Raw genomic sequence first — 22561 nt, 5'->3', positions numbered from 1 at the left:
TCCTATAGAAAACAAAATTTTGGCAACATTTTCTAAAGAAATAACATTTTGACAAAATTTTCTATAGAAATAAAATTTTTACACAATTTTTTATAGAAATAAAATGTTGATAAAAATTTCTGTGGAAATACATTTTTGACAAAATTTTCTGTAGAAATAAAATTTTTAAAAGCTTTTCTATAAAAAGAAATTTTTTACAAAATTTTCTATAGAACTAGAATTTTTAAAACATGTTCTATAGAAAAAAAAATATTTACACAGAAATAAAATGTTGAAAAAAAAATAAATTCTATCGAAATAAAATTTTTACAAAATTTTCTATAGAATTAAAAAGTTGACTAAAATCTCTAAAGGGAACAAAATTTTGGAAAAATTTTCGATAGAAATATAATTTTGACAAAATTTTCTGGAAACAAACTTTTCACAAAATTTTCTATAGAAATAAAATTTTGATAAAATTTTCTATGGAGATAAATTTTTGACAAAATTTCCTATAGAGAAATTTTTTTAAACACGTTCTATAGAAAAAAATTTTACACAATTTTATGTAGAAATAAAATTTTGAAAAAAAATTCTATAGAAATAATATTTTGACAAAATTTTCTATAATAATAAAATGTTGACAAAATATTCTATAGAAAAAACATTTTGACATAATTTTTTATAGAAATAAAATTTTGGCAAAATTTTCTATGGAAATAAAATTTTGAAAAAATTTTGTATAAAAATATAATTTTGACAAAATTTTCTGTAGAAATAAAATTTTCAAACAATTTTCTGTAGAAATAAAACTTTCAAAAAATTTTCTGCAGAAATACAATTTTAACAAAATTTTCTATTGAAATACAATTTTCTGTAGAAATAAACTTTTTTAGAAATACAATTTTCCAACAAATTTTCTATTGAAATTGTATTGCAAATGGCCACATCGGACCATCTTTAGCAAAACGACCCCCAAGTGAATCAAACGAAATTTTTCGTTCGATCCGGTCCATGTTGGTTAAATACTACATAGACATCACAATATTTTACTGCTTGAACCAGGACTCTATATGGACTATCATATAATTTAGAAGACAATGTTAATGATTTTTCATCGGCAATTGTTAGCGCACTCCAAATAATTCGATTGTGCACAAAATATTTTTTCCTTACAGCCTAATATATCGAAACTACAAACTATCGCTTTGAAAGATTAACAAAAGAAAAATGTTGTATAAAATTCTTCTCTATCTGTTGACGAACAAACTAAAAAATTACACCCAACTGTTCAGTTTCTATATCCATTTCGAAGATAAATCTTTCACTATTTACACTGAAAAAAATTTGGGCTTTAACATAAAGATTTTTGTTCCTTTACACACAAATGTTAGGTTTGCATAACATAGAAGACGCATTTCTATGAAACAAAATTGCTTTCATTGACCAGAAGTCGATAAAACCGTTCTGTTTGTAGAGCAAGTAGATTCGACTTTGACCTTAGAATCTGATATGTAAAGATGCCCATCTTTACATATCAGATTCTAAGGTCAGTTTGTGCTACGAAATTGGGAAGAAATTTTCAATATTATTGGCATTATCCCTAAATGCGATGATATTTAATTTTGTATGTATTTTCAGACTTTTCTAATAATTTTTGCTTGTAAAAACTAATAATTTGTACATAAGATCGAGTTTTTTCTGTGGATCATTAGAGCAATATTCCAGTTCTTTTTTTTACATTTAACATTAAAATAATTACAATAGAATCTTTGCAAGTAGACAACCAGTTTTTTTCAGTGTATTCCATCTACTCTTCCGTACTCTTGAAAGGCGTCAAACACTTGTGTTTAAGTTTTGTCTTTATTCAAATGTTTTGAGAAATTAACTTGTTTGCCACAGCTTAAATCAAGGATATAGTTACACATGTTGTCATTACGATAAACTGTCTCAAAGTTCACAAGTTTTCTTCAAGTATTTCGCTTTGGGGTTGTTTTAGTTTAAAAGACAACAACAAAAAAAAAAAAAGAAAATCCCGAAATAAAATATATCTGGCATGTGATGACACCAGCACAACAAAATTTGTTTTTCCCATTCGTACTCGTCTTCTTGGCACTTTAAATGTTTATGAGCTTTAAGTTATTTTTGCTTTGATCAAATAAAAGAAGAGAAAAACTTACTAAGAGAAGAAAAAGACAAAAAACAAACACAAGCAGACATCAAACAAACACAATTAGCAATAAAGTTGAAAAATCTTTAAGAAAAATAAAATAAAAAATGAAAAACTTGAAAAGAGCACTTAAAACTTGAAATAAATGACTATCTCATTTACTGACATTTTTAATTTGTAATTAGAGGACATAGTTTATGATGTTTTTGCTACAGTTTTTATAAATAAAATTACATAGATGTCAAATTTGTATTTTGTTAAAAAAAGATAAGACAAAGTTAGAATAAGCATAGAAAATAGCATAAAAAATAGTTTTGACTTCAGAAATAAAATTTTCTATAGAATTAAATTTTGACATAATTTTAACAAAATTTTCTATAAAAATAAAATTGTGACAAATTATTCTATAACATAAAATTTTGACAAAATTTTCTATGGAAATAAAATTTTGACAAAAATTTCTATGGAAATAAAATTTTGACAAAATTTTCTATAGAAATTAAATTTTGACCACATTTTCTATGGAAATAAATTTTTGAAAAAAAAAATTATGGAAATATAATTTTGATAAAACAGATAAGACAAAGTTGAAATATACATAGAAAAAAATTGTTCTGACTATAACTATGAAAGTAATTATTCCAATTAATTTTTAATTGAGACATCAAGTATATAGGACCGAAAGTTAGGTTAGGTTGAATCTTATATACCCCCACCATAGATTCTTTAGAAATTTCCACCAAAGACTGTCATCGAATTACCTGTGTTTGGGGTAACAATTGTCGATGGCAAGGCATCTTGCAACTTCTAAACACTGTCTTCTAAATTATGGCATCTATGTTAGATCAAACAAGTATATACAGCAGTAAGTTCGGCCGGGCCGAATCTTAAATACCCACCACCATGAACCAAATATTAGGGTTTCCTTTGAAATTTCAGGAGGGCTTGAGGACTTGAGGACACTTCCCGAAGATAAATTTAAAGATTTCAACTATGAGGACTATATCAGATTCTGGATTTATAAGAACCATTTTTGTTTGAGTTTTAGAGGAATCATTAACATCTCTTGTAAGTGTGCAAGAAAATTATAAAATAACGTCTTGATTTGAAATCTTAAATCTGTAGAAGTAAAATCTGGAAATTTTACATTGAGTTTCAAGCAATTTTGATGATCAGTGCGCCTTCTACACCCTCAAGAAGTGAAGTCGGTAAATATGGAGGCATTACCAAATGGACCGATAAAAACTTAATCCGATGCACGTTTTTGTGAGCCTAAAATACCAGAATATTTACAATTTCAGGCAAATCAGATAAAAACTACGGTTTCTAGAAGCCCAAGAAGTAAAATCGGGAAATTGGTCTATATGGGGGATATACCACAATATGGACCGATACTCACCATTTTCGGCACACCTCTTTATGGTCCTAAAATACCTCTAGATTTCCAATTTCAGACAAATTGGATAAAAACTACGGTTTCTATAAACCCAAGACCCAAATCGGGAGGTCGTTTTATATGGGGACCATACCAAAACATGGACCGATACTCACAATTTTTGGCACACGTATTTGTGGTCCTACAATACCTCTAGATTCCCAATTTCAGGTAAATTGAATAAATACTGCGGTTTCTATAAGCCCAAGAAGTAAAATCGGGAGATCGGTCTATATGGGGGCTATACCAAAATATGGACCGATACACACAATTTTTGGCACACGTATTTATGGCCCTAAAATACCTCTAGGTTTCCAATTTCAGACAAATTTGATAAAAACTGCGGGTTCTATAAGCCCAAGAAGTAAAATCGGGAGATCGGTCTATATGGGGGCTATACCAAAATATGGACCGATACACACAATTTTTGGCACACGTATTTGTGGCCCTATAATACCTCTAGATTTACAATTTCAGGTAAATTGAATAAAAACTGCGGGTTCTATAAGCCCAAGAAATAAAATCGGGAGATCGGTCTATATGGGGGCTATACCAAAATATGGACCGATACTCACCATTTTCGGCACACCTCTTTATGGCCCTAAAATACCTCTAGGTTTCCAATTTCAGACAAATTTGATAAAAACTACGGTTTCTATAAGCCCAAGACCCCAAATCGGGAGGTCGTTTTATATGGGGACCATACCAAAACATGGACCGATACCCACAATTTTTGGCACACGTATTTGTGGTCCTATAATACCTCTAGATTTACAATTTCAGGTAAATTGAATAAAAACTGCGGGTTCTATAAGCCCAAGAAGTAAAATCGGGAGATCGGTCTATATGGGGGCTATACCAAAATATGGACCGATACTCACCATTTTCGGCACACCTCTTTATGGCCCTAAAATACCTCTAGGTTTCCAATTTCAGACAAATTTGATAAAAACTACGGTTTCTATAAGCCCAAGACCCCAAATCGGGAGGTCGGTTTATATGGGGACTATATCAAAACCTGGACCGATATAGCCCATCTTCGAACTTGACCTGCCTGCAGACAAAAGACGAGTTTGTGCAAAATTTCAGCACGATTGCTTCATTATTGAAGACTGTAGCGTGATTACAACAGACAGACAGACAGACAGACAGACAGACAGACGGACAGACGGACATCGTTATATCGTCTTAGAATTTCTCCCTGATCAAGAATATATATACTTTATATAGTCGGAAATCGATATTTCGATGCGTTACAAACGGAATGACAAACTTATTATACCCCCGTCACCATTCTATGGTGGTGGGTATAAAAATGCAGATTAAATATCTATTGTAGCCAATTTATTTTTTGATCGGTTTATACAAAGAACAGTCCATAAATAATTACGAGTCGTTACGAATCAACTTTCGCATGGTAATTGCAGGCCCAAATTTCAGCCGCATTGGAGGAGATTTATATATCCATGAAACTCCAGATTTTCCATTTACAAACAAATATTGTCGATATTTTATTTCTACAGAAACTTTTGTCAAATTTAATTTCTATAGAAAATTTTGTCAAAATTTCATTTCTATAGAAACATTTTGTCAAAATTTTATTTCTATAGAAAATTTTGTCAAAATTTTATTTCTATAGAAAATTTTGTCAACATTTTATTTCTATAGAAATCTTTGTTTGTAAATGGGCTTTGTTTGTAAATATTTGGAGTTTCATGGATTAATAAATCTCATCCAATCCGGCTGAAATTTGGTCCTCCAATTGATATGCGAAAGTTTATTCTATAGAAATAAAATTTTGACAAATTTTTCTATAAAAATAAAATTTTGACAAAATTTTCTGTAGAAATAAAATGTTCGCAAAATTTTCTATCGAAAAAAAATTTTGACACAAATAAATTTGTGAAAAATAAAATTTTCACAAAATTTTCTATCGAAATAAAATTTTGAAAAAATTTTCTATGGAAATAAAAAGTTGACAAAAATCTCTAAAGTAAACAAAATTTTGGCAACATTTTCTATAGAAATAAAATTTTGACAAAATTTTCTATAGAAATAAAATTTTGACAAACTTTTCTATAGAAATAAAATTTTGACACAATTTTCTATAAAAATAAAATGTTAACAAAATTTTCTATAGGAAAAACAGATTGACAAAATTTTCTATAGAAATAAATTTTTTAAAAGCTTTTCTATAAAAAAAAAATTTGACAAAATTTTCTATAGGACTAGAATTTTTAAAACATGTTCTATAGAAGAAAATATCTATACAGAAAAAAAAAATTCGTTTTGCTTTGTTATTGTTGGGTTTGTTCTTTAATCATTGTTGTTGTTTTTGATTTCAGCTTAAAACCATGCATTGACTAAACTACAAGTGTAACTTAACCAACAGAGGAAAAGAATGTTTGTCAAATTTATTTGGGCAAAGCCCTATAGACTGCAAGATGGTTGGATGGACGCACGTTTCGGAATTACCACATTCCTCATCAGCATCCTCTACTTGCAGCAACTATCAACCAATTATCAGAATAAATTCAGGCAGTTCACTAAACCCAACAGTGAACCACACTTGAACCTTCCAAAAAAGGGTTTACATGATAGCCGGCTCATGCCGAAATAAATTCGTACAAACATATCTCTTTTCCTTTGCCACCGTCAAATCATCGATTTGAGTGCAGTTGGCTGGGTTTATTTTGAGCGTGCTTCCGCTGTTTTCATTCGTTTTTTTACTTCTATAGAAATGTTTTTCAAAAATTTATATCTATAGAAAACGTTCTCAAATTCTATTTTTACAGAAATTTTGTCAACATTTTATTTCTATAGAAAATTTTGTAAAAATTTTATTTCTATAGAAAATTTTGTCAACATTTTATTTCTATAGAAATCTTTGTTTGTAAATGGGCGTTGTTTGTAAATATCTGGAGTTTCATGGATTCACAAATCTCATCCAATCCGGCTGAAATTTGGGCCTCCAATTGATATGTTTATTCTATAGAAATAAAATTTTGACAAATTTTTCTATAAAAAAAAATTTTGACAAAATTTTTTGTAGAAATAAAATGTTGACAAAATTTTCTGTAGAAATAGAATTTTGATAAAATTTTCTGTAAAAATAAAATTTTAACAAAATTTCTATAAAAATAAAATTTGAGAACGTTTTCTATAGATATAAATTTTTGAAAAACATTTCTGTAGAGGTAAAATAAGTTATCTGAAGAAATAATTTTTTTTTGACAATATTTTCTATAGAAATACACATTTTGTAAAATATTTTAGAGAAATAAAATTTTCAAAACATTTTCTATATAAAGAAAATTTTTTATAGAAATAAAATTTTGACAAAATTTTCTATAGAAATAAAATTTTGACAAGTTTTCACAATTAAAAATTACTTCGAACAACTAATGTGATAGTTGAAGTCAAACCAATTTTGTTTCTATGCAACTTTGTTTTATATATTTTTGTTTTAAAAATTTATTTCTATAGAAAATTTTGTCAAAATTTTATTTCTGTAGAAAATGTTGTCTGTTATTTTATTCCTATATAAATTTTTATCAAAATTTTATTTTCATAGAAAATTTTGTCAATATTTTTATACCCTCCACCGTAGAATGGGGGTATATTAACTTTTTCATTCTGTTTGTAACACATCGAAATATTGTTCTAAGACCCCATAAAGTATATATATTCTGGATCGTGGTGAAATTCTGAGTCGATCTGAGCATGTCCGTCCGTCCGTCCGTCTGTTGAAATCACGCTAACTTTCGAACGAAACAAGCTATCGACTTGAAACTTGGCACAAGTAGTTGTTATTGATGTAGGTCGGATGATATAGCAAATGGGCCATATCGGTCCTCTTTTACGTATAGCCCCCATATAAACGGACCACCAAATTTGGCTTTCGAATCCTCTAAGAGAAGCAAATTTCATCCGATCCGGCTGAAATTTCATACATGGTGTTAGTATATGGTCACTAACAACCATGCAAAAATTGGTCCACATCGGTCCATAATTATATATAGCCCCCATATAAACCGATCACCAGATTTGACCTCCGGAGCCTCATGGAAGACCAAAATTTCATCTGATTCAGTTGAAATTTGGTACGTGGTGTTAGTATATGGTATCCAACAACCAAGCAGAAATTGGTCCATATAGGTCCATAATTATATATAACCCCCATATAAACCGATCCCCCAATTTGGCTTGCGGAGCCTCTAAGAGAATCAAATTTCATCCGATCCGGCTGAAATTTGGTACATGGTATTAGTATATGGTCTCTAATGACCATGCAGAAATTGATCCACATCGGTCCATAATTATATATAGCCCCCATATAAACCGATCACCAGATTTTACCTCCGGTGTCTTTTGGAGAAGCAAAATTCATCTGATCTGGTTGAAATTTGGTACGTGGTGGTAGTATATAATATAATCCGGAGCCTCTTGGAAGACCAAAATTTCATCTGATTCAGTTGAAATTTGGTACGTGGTGTTAGTATATGGTATGCAACAACCTTGCAGGAATTGGTTCATATCAGTCCATAATTATATATAGCCCCCATATAAACCGATCCCCAGATTTTAACTCCGGTGTCTTTTGGAGAAGCAAAATTCATCTGATCTGGTTGAAATTTGGTACGTGGTGGTAGTATATAATATTTAACAACCATTCCAAAAGTGGTCCGTATCAGTTCATAACCATATACAGCCCTCATATAACCCGATCCCGAGATTTGGTTTTGGAGCCTCTTGGAGAAGCACATTTCATCCGAGTCAGTTGAAATTTGGTACATTGTGCTAGTATATGGCCGTTAACAACCATGCCTAACTAGGTCCTATCGGTCTATAGTTATATATAGCCCTCAGATAAATCGATCCCCAATCACACAAAAATTGGTCCATATCAAGTTCAAAATTGTATATAGCCCATATATAAGCGACCCCCATATTTCAATTCTGGCTCTCTACGTGCCGGGCAAAAGTCCGTATCGATTCGTAATTACTTGTAGACTTATCTATACATATCTTTTTTGTCTAATATATACCCCGTATGGACTAACTCACAATTTAGAAAACGATGTTAAGAAGTTTTAAGATACCACAACTAAAGTAATTCGATTGTGGATGACACTATTTCGTAGAAGGTTCCTCGCAGTCCATGGTGGAGGGTACATAAGATTCGGCCTGGCTGAATTTACGGCCGTATATACTTGTTAATTTCCAAAAAAAAAAATTGTTTCAAAATTTTATTTCCATATAAAATTTTTCAAAATTTTATTTCTACATAAAATTTTCTCAAAATTTTATTTCTTCAGAAAATTTTGTCGAAATTTTATTTCTGCAAAAAATTTTGTCGAATTTTTTTTTTGCAGAAAATTTTAATAAAATTTAATTTCTATAGAAAATTTTGTCAAAATTTTATTTCTATAGAAACTTTTGTCAAAATTTTAGTTCTATGGAAAATATTGTCAAAATTGTATTTCTATAGAAAATTTTGTCAAAATTTTACATCTATAGAAAATTTTGTCAAAATTTTACTTCTATATAAAATTTTGTCAAAATTTTATTTTTACGGAAAATTTTGTCAATATTTTATATCTATAGAAAATTTTGTAAATTTTTTTTCCATACGATTTTTTGTTTAAAATTTTACATCTATAGAAAACGTTCTCAAAAATTAATTTCTACAGAAAACGTTCTCAAAAATTAATTTCTACAGAAAATTTTGTGAAAAGTTTATTTCTATTGAAAATGTTGTCACAATTTTATTTCTATAGAAAATATTGTCAAAATTTTATTTCTATAAAAAATTTTGTCAAAATTTTATTTCTACAGAAAATTTTGTTAAAAGTTTATTTCTATAGAAAATTTTCTCAAAATTTTATTTCTATAGAAAATTTTGTCAAAATTTTATTTTTACGGAAAATTTTGTCAAAATTTTATTTCTATAGAAAATTTTGTAAAAATTGTTTTTGTAATTTTTTTTTTTTTGTTAAAAGTTTTACATCTATAGAAAACGTTCTCAAAAATTAATTTCTACAGAAAATTTTGTCAAAAGTTTATTTCTATAGAAAATGTTGTCAAAATTTTATTTCTATAGAAAATTTTGTCACAATTTTATTTCTATAGAAAATATTGTCAAAATTTTATTTCTATAGAAAGTTTTGTAAAAATTTTATTTTTACAGAAAATTTTGTTAAAAGTTTATTTCCACAGAAAATTTTCTCAAAATTTTATTTCTATAGAAAATTTTGTTAAAATTTTATTTTTATCGAAAAATTTGTCAAAATTTTATTTCTATAGAAATTTTATATAAAAATTTAATTTCTATTGAAAATTTAGTCAAAATTTTATTTCTATAGAAAATATGTGAAATTCCTCTTAGCTGGCAAGGAATATACTGCAAAATCTACCAAAGCATCAAGAATTCTAAGGAACCACCGTGGTACAATGGTTAGCATGCCCGCCTTGCATACACAAGGTCATGGTTTCGATTTCTGCTTCGACCGAACACCCAAAAAAAGTTTTTCAGCTGTGGATTATTCCACCTCAGTAATGCTGGTGACATTTCTGAGGGTTTCAAAACTTCTCTAAGTGGTTTCAGTGCAATGTGGAACGCCATTCGGACACGGCTATAAAAAGGAGGTCCCTTGTCATTGAGCTTAACATGGAATCGGGCAGCACTCAGTGATAAGAGAGAAGCTCACCAATGTGGTATCACAATGGACTGAATAGTCTATGTGAGCCTGATACATCGGGCTGCCACCTAACCTAACCTATCAAGAATTCTACTAATCTACCAAACAGTAAAAAAATCTACAATTCTAACATCTGTGGCGATCATGAGCGTAAGTCGATTCGGATTCTTTTTGATGGGGTGCTATACTTAAAAATAATCCGATATGGCCCAATTGCATACCATTACATCGATATTTTCTGCTTGTACCACGTTTCAAGTCGATAGGAAGTTAGCGGGACAGAAGACGGACCGATAAAGAACTTAATTGTTTTATGTAGGTAATTAATCTACTTCCAAATGGGCTAAAACAACCCATGTAATTGTATTTTAGATGACAGTCTTTAGTAGAGCTTTCTGCACAGTCCATGGTGGAAGGTATATACGATTCGTCCTGGCCGTAAGTATTTATATTTGAATTTTATATTTGAAATTTGCTTCTTTTTAATTGGACATATAAAAAATAAGAACATCTACAAATCTGCTCTCATTGCAATATGTCCTATATACCTAAACACTTGAGTAGATTTATTTGCCGAAAATTCGCAATAAATCAACTCATAAGCGCTACAACATCAATTCCATCATAATGACATTCAATTCAATATAATTTTGAATAATTTCATTTTGTGGCGATTTTTAGACCAAGTTTGGCATATTAACGAAAAATGTCCATAAAATTTATTCTATAAATCATTATCAAAAAAAAAAAATAATTTATTTACAATGTAATAAATTTCTTATAATAATCAATTCACAATTACCACAAAGCTCCTTGCATTGCAGCATCAAAACGCTCTTGCAAATGCTATTTTACATAAATGTGGTTTCCCGGCTGCATACGTATAATAAATATAGATTTCTGTTTTTAGGTTCAAGAGGTTAGTTCCCGTATATGTACCTCCTAATGGGATCATATGTCACATATGATGTGTTCACTACCATTGACCATTGATTTCATCGTCAACATTTAATTAAAATTGTGTGGTTTTGCCACGTGGAATGTTCGTTTACTGTATTACGAATGAAACCAACCAACAAGAGAGTTGAAAGAGTTGGTTAGCACACTCTATGGGTAATAATATCGTACTTACAAACTGTAATTTTATTTGATATCGCTTTCAATTATTTTAATTAAAGAGCTACAGCAACAACCAAATAAATACAACAATACAATGCTATTGTTTGTTGTAGAATTGACCACAGAAAATTATAGACTTTAGTGCAATTACAATTACCACAATTATACGTAGATCCACACACACGCGGATACACAATAGTGGATTATGTGTAAGTGCTATGACTTTGTGTTAAGTTTAGGCTGGCTCTTTGTGAAACCCATAATTAAGGAAATATTTTTTTTTTGGAAGACAATCGAATTAAAGGCAATAGTAAAAATATAAGAAATAAAATTAAACCAAATTAAGAAAATTTAACTTAGTTAATATGATATTTAAAATTTATGTAACAATAAAATTAAAATCAAACAAGTAAGAGATGGCTAAAGTCAGACGGGGCCGATTATAACCTTCACCACCGTCTGGACCAAAATTATTGGTATCTTAAATTCATCATATTTATTGGTAGCTGTATATAGATTGAATATACTTGTATACTTGTAATTAAATCTGAAGCGACTTGAGGTCCTTTTTATACCCTCCACCATAGGATGGGGGGTATATTAACTTTGTCATTCCGTTTGTAACACATCGAAATATTGCTCTAAGACCCCATAAAGTATATATATTCTGGGTCATGGTGAAATTCTGAGTCGATCTGAGCATGTCCGTCCGTCCGTCTGTCGAAATCACGCTAACTTCCGAACGAAACAAGCTATCGACTTGAAACTTGGCACAAGTCATATCGGTCCACAAGGGTCATATCGGTCCACTTTTACGTATAGCCCCCATATAAACGGACCCCAAAATTTGGCTTGCGAGGCCTCTAAGAGAAGCAAATTTCATCCAATCCGGCTGAAATTTGGTACATGGTGTTAGTATATGGTCTCTAATACCCACGCAAAAATTGGTCCACATCGGTCCATAATTATATATAGCCCCCATATAAACCGATCCCCCGATTTGGCTTGCGAGGCCTCTAAGAGAAGCAAATTTCATCCGATCCGGCTGAAATTTGGTACATGGTGTTAGTATAAGGTCTTTAATAACCCTGCAAAAATTGGTCCACATCGGTCCATAATTATATATAGCCCCCATATAAACCGATCCCCCGATTTCGCTTGTGAGGCCGCTAAGAGAAGCAAATTTCATCCGATCCGGCTGAAATTTGGTACGTGGTGTTAGCATATGGTCTCTAACAACCATGCAAAAATTGGTCCACACCAGTTTATAATTATATATAGCCCCCATATAAACCGATCCCCCGATTTGGCTTGCGAGGCCTCTAAGAGAAGCAAATTTCATCCGATCCGGCTGAAATTTGGTACATGGTGTTAGTATATGGTCTCTAACAACCATGCAAAACTTGGTCCACATTGGTCCATAATTATATATAGCTCCCATATAAACCGATCACCAGCTTTGACCTCCGGAGCCTCTTGGAAGGCCAAAATTCATCTGATTCAGTTGAAATTTGGTACGTGGTGTTAATATATGGCCTCAAACTCCCATGCAAAAATTGGTCGAAATCGGTCCATAATTATATATTGGCCCCATATAAACCGATCCCCAGATTTGACCTCCAGAGCCCCTTGGAAGGGCAAAATTCTTCCCATTCGGTTGAAATTTGGTTCGTGATGTTAGTATATGGTATCCAACAACCATGCAGGAATTGGTTTATATCAATCCATAATTATGTATAGCCCCCATATAAACCGATCACTAGATTTGACTTTCGGTGCCTTTTGGAGAAGCAAAATTCATCCGATCTGGTTGAAATTTGGTACGTGGTGGTAGTATATGATATTTAACAACCATGCCAAAAGTGGTCCATATCAGTCCATAATCATTTATAGCCCCCATATAAACCGATCCCTAGATTTGGTTTTGGAGTCTCTTGGAGTCAGTTGAAACTTGTTACATTGTGCTAGTATATGGCCGTTAACAACCATGCCTAACTAGGTCCATATCGGTCTATAGTTATATATATCCCTCAGATAAATCGATTTCCAATCACACAAAAATTGGTCCACATCAAGTACATAATTGTATATAGCCCTCATATAAGAGACCCCCATATTTCAATTCTGGCTTTCTACGTACCGTGCAAAAAGTCCATATCGATTCGTAATTATTTGTAGACTTAACTATACATAACTTCTTTGTCTAATATATACCACGTATGGACTAACTCATAATTTGGAAAACGATGTTAAGAAGTTTTAAGATACCACAACCCAAGTATTTCGATTGTGGAGGACAGTCTTTCGTAGAAGTTTCTATGCAATCCATGGTGGTGGGTGCATAACTTACGGCCTTATATACTTGTTCACTACTACAAATTGTCTACAAGTAAAATTAAAGTGGATAACGCGCTGGGATGAAAAACATGTTAGTAAAAATATGGAAATAATGGGAGAGATTTTATGCAATTTGGCAAAAGTGCATTTATGATTTACCCAGTGATACCTATGTATTATAGATATAGGACAATTTGAGGAATTTTGGAAATTTTTGCTATCTAGCAGTGGACACATGGACATCTTATATTTTTGCATGAACCACTCTGTGGAAGAGGGTACTATAAGAAAATGCGTATATTTGCAATATGTGGCCGAAATGTTTGTCTGTCCAGGGCTTTAATACCGTCTTTAAGAACCTTTCCCGATAATATTCGGCAGGCGGTGCAAAATTCCTACAGATTCACATCCAAAGATTATGGTGACCATTGTTCGATAGAAATGAACCGAGGAACCTCCTTTTTAAGTCGTTTTTGATCAAAGCATACTGAGTGCGATGGTTCTCAGTGATGTTGGAATGTCCATGATCTTCGATCGAAATCCTTATGTTCACCCAGGTCTTCAATACTGACTTTATTACATTTTCCCGGTAGAAGTAGGCACTAACTGCTCACTGTGGAATGGATTCTTTTAGGAGTAAATCAAATTCGAAAACAGGCAAGTTTCGTGCAAACGAAGCAAATCCTTGGAAGTTCAATGGCTTTAGTTCAAGCCAATTTTTGAATATTCCGTTCTCTAGCTCCCAAGCAAGTTTTCTACCACCATTAAATCTGACCTTCACTTTTCGGATAATTTCTGGTGCTGTAACGGCTTTTTTTCGTCCACTTTTTTGATGCTATGCAATCACGGTCCTATGGTTAGGTTAGGTGGCAGCCCGATGTATCAGGCTCATTTAGACTATTCAGTCCATTGTGATACCACATTGGTGAACTTCTCTCTTATCACTGAGTGCTGCCCGATTCCATGTTAAGCTCAATGACAAGGGACCTCCTTTTTATAGCCGAGTCCGAACGGCGTTCCACATTGCAGTGAAACCACTTAGAGAAGCTTTGAAACCCTCAGAAATGTCACCAACATTACTGGGGTGGGATAATCCACCGCTGAAAAACTTTTTGGTGTTCGGTCGAAGCAGGAATCGAACCCACGACCTTGTGTATGCAAGGCGGGCATGCTAACCATTGCACCACGGTGGCTCCCGGTCCTATAGTTATTAGGACTCTACAGCAATAAAATTTTGACAAAATTTTCTATAGAAATAAAATTTTGAAAAAATTTTCTACAGAAATAAAATTTTGACGAAATTTTCTTTAATTTTTTTTATAGAAATAACATTTTGACAAAATTTAATATGAGAATAAAATTTTGATACAATTTTTTATAAAAACAAAATTTTAACAAAATTTTCTATAGAAATAAAACTGTGACATAGTTTTTTATAAAAATAAAATTTTTCAAAAATTTTCTACAGAAACAAAATTTTGACCAAATTATTTACACAAAATAAAATGTTGACAAAGTTTTCTATAGATTTAAAATTTTGACAAAATTTTTTATTGAAATAAAATATTGAGAAAATTTTCTGTAGAAACAAAATTTCAACAAAATGTTCTATAGAAATACAATTTTAATAAAAGTTTCTACAGAAATATAATTTTGAAAAAATTTTCTATAGAAAAAAAATATTGAAAAAATTTTCTATTTTTGAAAATATTTCTATAGAATCATATCTGGAAAAAAATTTCTATAAAAATAAAATTTCGACAAAATTTTCTATAGAAATAAAATTTTAATACAATTTTCTATAGATATAAACTTTTGACAAAATTGCCTATAGAAATAAAATTTGACAAAATTTTCTACAGAAATAAAATTTTGACTAAATTTTCTGTAGAAATAAAATTTTTCACAATTTTTCTATAGACATAAAATTCAGATAAAATTTTCTATAGATATAAAATTTTGATAACATTTTCTATAGAAATAAAATTTTGACAAAATTTTTTATAGAAATAAATATTTGACAAATTTTTCCATAAAAATAAAATTTTGACTAATTTTTTTGTAGAAATAAAATTTTTCATAGTTTTTCTATAGAAATAAAATTTTAATTAAATTTTAACAAAATTTTCTATAGAAATAAAATTTATTGTTGTTTTTGATCTCAGCTTAAAGCCATGCATTGACTAAACTACAAGTGTAGCTTAACCAACAGAGGAAAAGTACACTTGTAGTTTAGTCAATGCATGGCTTTAAGCTGAGATAAAAAACAACAATAACGATTGAAGAGAAGCTAACAATAACAAACAAAACGAAATATAATTTTGACAAAATTTTCTATAGTAGTAAAATTTTGTTATAAATAAATTTTATAGAAATAAAATTGTGCAAAATTTTCTATAGAAATAAAATTTTGACAAAATAAGATGGTTTTGTTTGGTAGTTATTTTGGAATTTTTTCTCGAAATTTTGATGCATTATTTTAAGCTCGAGTGGAAACCCTGTATGCAACACTGCCAGTATTACAGTAACGAGCAATGATAAGATAAATAATTATTCACATTTAAATGGTAGATGGCACTAACGATAAAACAATCACACTCCCTTATTAATAACTCCCACTCCCATTCAAATATGCCAAATGCCATCAATTGACTATCGCATCAGCTCAGCTTGAAAATTAAATTAAATCATGTAACTTAATTAAATTAAATAAAAATAATTTATGATTAAATACATATTGTAGAAAATTGAATTTAATAACATGTCACTATATGTGTGCAAACATTTTTGTTAAAAGGCTTTAAAAGAATCATTAAAAAAATATGTATAATTTATTACAAAGAATTCTTGGGCATAGCAATCTCACTCTCTTCAGTGAATTCAGTTCTAAGAACTCTTAATAGAACCACATCTGGTGGTGAGATACAATATCAACTCAGCTGTATGCTTTGGGAGTTGTTTTTTTTTTCATGTCATTGCCAGAGTTTTATATGGGAGTGTATGTGTGTATATATACATATATGTATATTTATATTTTCAATATCCGTTTCCTATTTACGATAAACGAAGAAGAACTTTGGCCCTAGGCCAACAGTAGGCAAAAAATAAAATACGATGTTGCTGCAATATAAATGGCAGATGTTATTTAATGTTCAGTCTTTAATCTTTTAAAGATGCATACATAAATTGTTACATACATATAACATACATATGCATTTACATCCGCATGTAAATGTATACAAAATCTTTTGAGTATTGATGGATAATATTGAAGTAAAAACCCAGATTATTTTGCGACATTTTTTTTGTATTTAAAAGTTGCAATAAATGCAATTTTAATTATAGCTTTAAAATTATATTTAATGACTTTTTTAATAAATGGAAATGAGAAGATTTTAAAGATTCATTGGAGATTTTTGTTTCTGTTATAAATAAATTAAATATCTGATATTGTACAAGAATATTTTTATTTACAACTTAAATTTTTCAATTTTGGTGTGGGCATAATTTTTAAACTCTACACGAGTACTGTGGAACAGGGGACCATGTTTGTCAATTTGTGCAGAGGAAGCAATCCGTGAATCATCCCTTACAATATGAATTAAATTCGATTCAATTCGAACCAAATTCTCAGTCTGTGTAATCCATGTGTTTTTGCCTTCAAAGTAGAGCTCGAAATTGAAGTGTCTCTGAAGCAAAATCTTAGTCGACTTAGTGATGTCCGTCTGTCTGTTTGTCCATGGGTGTTTGGGTTCAAAGTACTGCTCTCAATTTAAGACCAATCGTCCTCAAATTTGTCACATTACCCTACTTTGGCTCAGGGGCCTGCGATATTGATTTTAGAAAAAAATCGTTTCATATTTAGACATATGTGCCATATATATTTATGCCTTAATTCTTTCAGCTTTGAATAGTTAGCTGAATATATGGAAAATCGAATTGTCTGTGATTTAACTTGAATTTGACTTATGTTTCTGTTTTTGAATACCCCACAATATTAATTAATGATTTTCCTTTACTTTTAGCTTTCCACTTGTATTCCAATAAAACGGATGAACGTATCGAAGATGACACCTTAGCGGTTAAATACGAAGATGGCCGTTGGTCCAAACCTTACTATGATTGTGGTGGTGGCAATATATGGATGTTAACGTACACAGTGCCTTTTTTCGGTTATGAGAATGGCACTTATCATTTTAAGTAAGTAAAGAAAGCAAATTTTATTTAAAATTACTAAGCGTATGTAATATAATCTAAAAAAAAACTTTTACAGATGGTGACATGCCCTAAAGCTAATATTCAAATTCTCTTGTGTAATATCAGAGTTTAATTACTTTCATTTTAAGCTTTTAATGTTCTATTAAGTTTCTGCAAGTTTTAGAGTTAAATGGCATTAAAATATTTAAAGGCTACAATTGTTTTGGAAAAGGGTGATACAAAATAAGGCAATTACCGTTGAGGAAATACTAGGTTTGTTTTTTGAAGGAACATGTTTATTTTTACGTTGATTATATTTTTAAGGGACTTTGCAACATTTCGAATATTCGACACTATTTTCTAGCGAAATAAAATTTTGACTAAATTTTCTAGCGAAATAAAATTTTGACAAAATTTTCTATAGAAATAAAATTTTCACAAAAGTTTCCAAAGAAATAAAATTTTAACAAAATTTTCTATAGAAATAAAATTTTGACAAAATTTTCTATAGAAATAAAATTTTGACAAAATTTTCTATAGAAATAAAATTTTGACAAATTTTCTATAGAAATAAAATTTGGACAAAATTTTCTATAGAAATAAAATTTTCACAAAATTTTCTATAAAAATAAAATTTCGGAAAAATTTTTTATAGAAATAAAATTTGGACAACATTTTTTATGGAAATATATTTTTGACAAAATTTTCTATAGAAATAAAATTTTGACAAATTTTCTATATATAAAAAAAATTTTGAGAAAATTGTCCATAGAAACAAAATTTTGACGTGATTTTCTATAGAAATGAAATATTGACGAGATTTTCTATGGAAATAAAATTTGGACAAAATTTTCTATAGAAATAAAATGTTGACAAAAATTTTTATAGAAATAAAATTTTAACAAAGGTTTCTATAGAAATAAAACTTTGACAAAATTTTCAATAGAAATAAAATTTTGACAAAATTTTCTACAGAAATAAAATGTTGACAAAATTTTCTGTAGAAATTAAATTATGACGAGATTTTCTATGGGAATAAAATTTTGAGAAAATTGTCTATAGAAATAAAATTTTGTCAAAATTTTCTATAGAAATAACATTTTAACAAAATTTTCCATGGAAATAAAATGTTGACAATTTTTTTTATTGAAATAAATTTTTGACAAAATTTTCTATAGAAATAAAATTTTGACAAAATTTTCTATAGAAATAAAACTTTGACAAAATTTTCAATAGAAATAAAATTTTGACAAAATTTTCTACAGAAATAAAACTTGGACAAAAATTTCTATAGAAATAAAATTTTCACAAAATTTTTTATGGAAATAAAATGTTGACAAAATTTTCTATAGAAATAAAATTTTGACAAAATTTTCGATAGAAATAAAACTTGGACAAAATTTTCTATAGAAATAAAATGTTGACAAATTTTCTATAGAAAAAAATTTTTACAAAATTTTCTATAGAAATAAAATTTTGGAAAAAATTTTCTATAGAAATGAAATTTTGACAAAATTTTCTATAGAAATAAAATTTTGACAAATTTTCTATAGAAATAAAATTTGGACAAAATTTTCTATAGAAATGAAATTTTGACGAGATTTTCTATAGAAATAAAATTTTCACAAAATTTTTTTATGGAAATAAAATTTTGAAAAAATTTTCCAAAGAAATAAAATTTTGACAAAATTTTCTATAGAAATAAAATTTTGACAAAATTTTCTATAGACATAAAATTTTGACAAAAATTTCTATAGAAATAAAACTTGGACAAAATTTTCTATAAAAATAAAATTTTGACAAAATTTTTTATGGAAATAAATTTTGACAAAATTTTCTATAAAAATAAAATGTTGACAAAATTTTCTATAGAAACTACATTTTGACAAAATTTTATACAGAAAAAAAATTCTGAGAAAATTTTCTTTAGAATTAAAATTCTGACAAAATTTTCTACAGAAATAAAATTCTGGCAAAATTTGCTATGGAAATAAAATTCGGACAAAATTTTCTATAGAAATAAATTTTTGACAAAATTTTGTATAGAAATTATATTTTGACAAAATTTTGTATTTTGACAACATTTTCTAAAGACATTAAATGTTGACAAAATTTTGTATTAAAATAAAATTTTGACAAAATTTTCTATAGAAATATAAAATTTTGACAAAATGTTATATGGCAATAAAATTTGGTAGATTATTTTTGGATCGAGTGGCAATCGTGATTTCTCTGTGATTGGGGATCAGCTTATTTGGGGGCTATATAGATACGGACCAATTTTGGCAGGGTTGTTATCGGCCATACACTAGCGAAATGTACCAAATTTCAAACGGATCGGATGAATTTTGCTCCTTTAATAGGCTCCAGAGGTCAAATCTTTGGATCGGTTTATATGGGGGATATATATAATTATGAACCGATATGGACCAAATCTGGCATGGTTGTCAGAGACCATATACTAATACCACGTACCAAATTTCAACCGACTCGGATGTATTTTGCTCATCCATGAGACTCCGGAGGTCAAATCTGGGGATCGGTTTATATGGTGGCTATATATAATAATGGACCGATGTGGACCAATTTTTGCATGGTTGTTAGAGACCACATGCCAACATCATTTACCAAATTTCAACCGGATCGGATGAAATTTGGTTCTCTTAGAGGCTCCGCAAGCCAAATTTGGAGATCGGTTTATATGGGGGCTATATATAATTATGGACCGATGTGGACCAATTTTTGTATGGTTGTCAGAGACTATATACCAACACCATTTTCCAAATGTCAACCGAATCGGATTAATTTTACTCATCCATGAGGCTCCGGAGGTCAAATCTGGGGATCGGTTTATATGGGGGCTATATATAATTATGGACCGATGTGTTCTCTTAGAGGCTCCGCAAGCCAAATCTGGGGGTCCGTTTTTATTGGGGCTATACGTTAAAGTGAACCGATATTGTCCATTTGCAATACCATCCGACCTACATCAATAACAACTACTAGTGCCAAGTTTCAAGTCGATGTCTTGTTTCGTTGGGAAGTTAGCGCGATTTCAAAAGACGGACGGAAGGACATGCTTAGATCGACTCAGAATTTCACCACGACCCAGAATATATATATACTATATGGGGTCTTAGAGTAATATTTCGATGTGTTACAAACGGAATGACAAAGTTAATATACCCCCATCCTATGGTGAAGGGGTATAAAATTGTATAAATATATAGCGCTTTTGTTTGCTGCATTACATATTAGCCACCCTATATTATAGAATAAAAATTCGATTAGGTTAGGTTAGGTTAGGTGGCACCCCGATGTATCAGGCTCACTTAGACTATTCAGTCCATTGTGATACCACAGTGGTGAACTTCTCTCTTATCACTGAGTGCTGCCCGATTCCATGTTAAGCTCAATGACAAGGGACTTCCTTTTTATAACCGAGTCCGAACGGCGTTCCACATTGCAGTGAAACCACTTAGAGAAGCTTTGAAACCCTCAGAAATGTCACTAGCATTACTGAGGTGGAATAATCCACCGTTGAAAAACTTTTTGGTGATCGGTCGAAGCAGGAATCGAACCCACGACCTTTTGTATGCAAGGCGGGCATGCTAACCATCAAATAAAAATGAACATCTTCTCTGAATATCAAAATAGCATTTCTTATTGGAAAGCTCTCCTAAAGCCTTCATATCCAATGTCTGCAGCATTCCCTTAATTGTTTCATTATTTTCTTGAGTTGTATTTTTGCAAGTGTTCTTCTTCGAAGTTAAATCGAAGATAAGAATCCATCAATGACACTTCATTTCAGTTTATTTGCATTGCTTTCGCTTTGTTCTACTAATGGCTTGACTCGAAAACTTTTCATGCGCTTATCCTTGAAGAGAAGAAAAGAGTTTTTCTTTATCCCTGCTTACCGAGTAAATAAATAAACGATATAACAAGAAGATAAAGTAAATTAAGCATAACACAGTAAATTGCAAGAATTGCAAACATATTGTCAGAATTTTCGAAGAGGCTGATGGCTTGGAAATATCGTAAGCCTTGTACGCCTGGAAATTAAACGAATATGCATATGGAAGGCATGCATACATCATCCTCACCATCATCATCATCATCATCATCATCAGTTGGGAATGGGAATCAATTGAAATTCGATTCGTTATTCGATTTTGACTCAATTCGAATCAATTTAAAAAGATTCTTCTCTGGAAGAACGTGCTCAATTTAATTAAATGAGTTGTCATAGTGGAACCAATCTCTTAGGTGAAGGGAATGTGGTCCTCGATGACAAAAAAAAAAAAATTGGAACATTTTTTCTCTCTTCTCTTTTCCCTGGTCGGCAGTGTCAAGGCATATTCTTGTTTCTTCTCTCCTCGCTCACATTTTTGTTTGCTTTTCAATCTTCAGACTTTGAAGACATGACAAGTAAACGAAACCAACAAAGTGAATTTAATCGAAATCATAAAGGAAAAAAAATACCAATGCTACGTACACCGAATATGAAACAGGTGGCGATGTATTTTTGGGGCACGTGGATAATGAGAAAAGTTTTTTTTTTCTGCTTACATTTCAAATTGATAAAGGGAGAGAGAGAGAGAAATGAAATGAGAAAAAAAACCT

General features: G+C 30.3%; 1 protein-coding gene across 1 annotated transcript in view; it reads left to right on the top strand.

Moving 5' to 3' along the window:
• Nucleotides 1-22561, top strand: part of LOC142240137 (uncharacterized) — a 328529-nt gene that overhangs the window by 95245 nt on the left and 210723 nt on the right. The window contains 1 exon segment of the mRNA XM_075311847.1: nucleotides 17767-17941. Coding sequence (XP_075167962.1) covers nucleotides 17767-17941 — 175 coding nt within the window.

This window comes from Haematobia irritans, chromosome 5 (assembly GCF_050003625.1).
Source record: "Haematobia irritans isolate KBUSLIRL chromosome 5, ASM5000362v1, whole genome shotgun sequence".
Taxonomy (NCBI): Eukaryota; Metazoa; Arthropoda; class Insecta; order Diptera; family Muscidae; genus Haematobia; species Haematobia irritans.
Note: the sequence above shows the minus strand (reverse complement) of the source record. Positions and strands in the feature narration are given on the sequence as shown.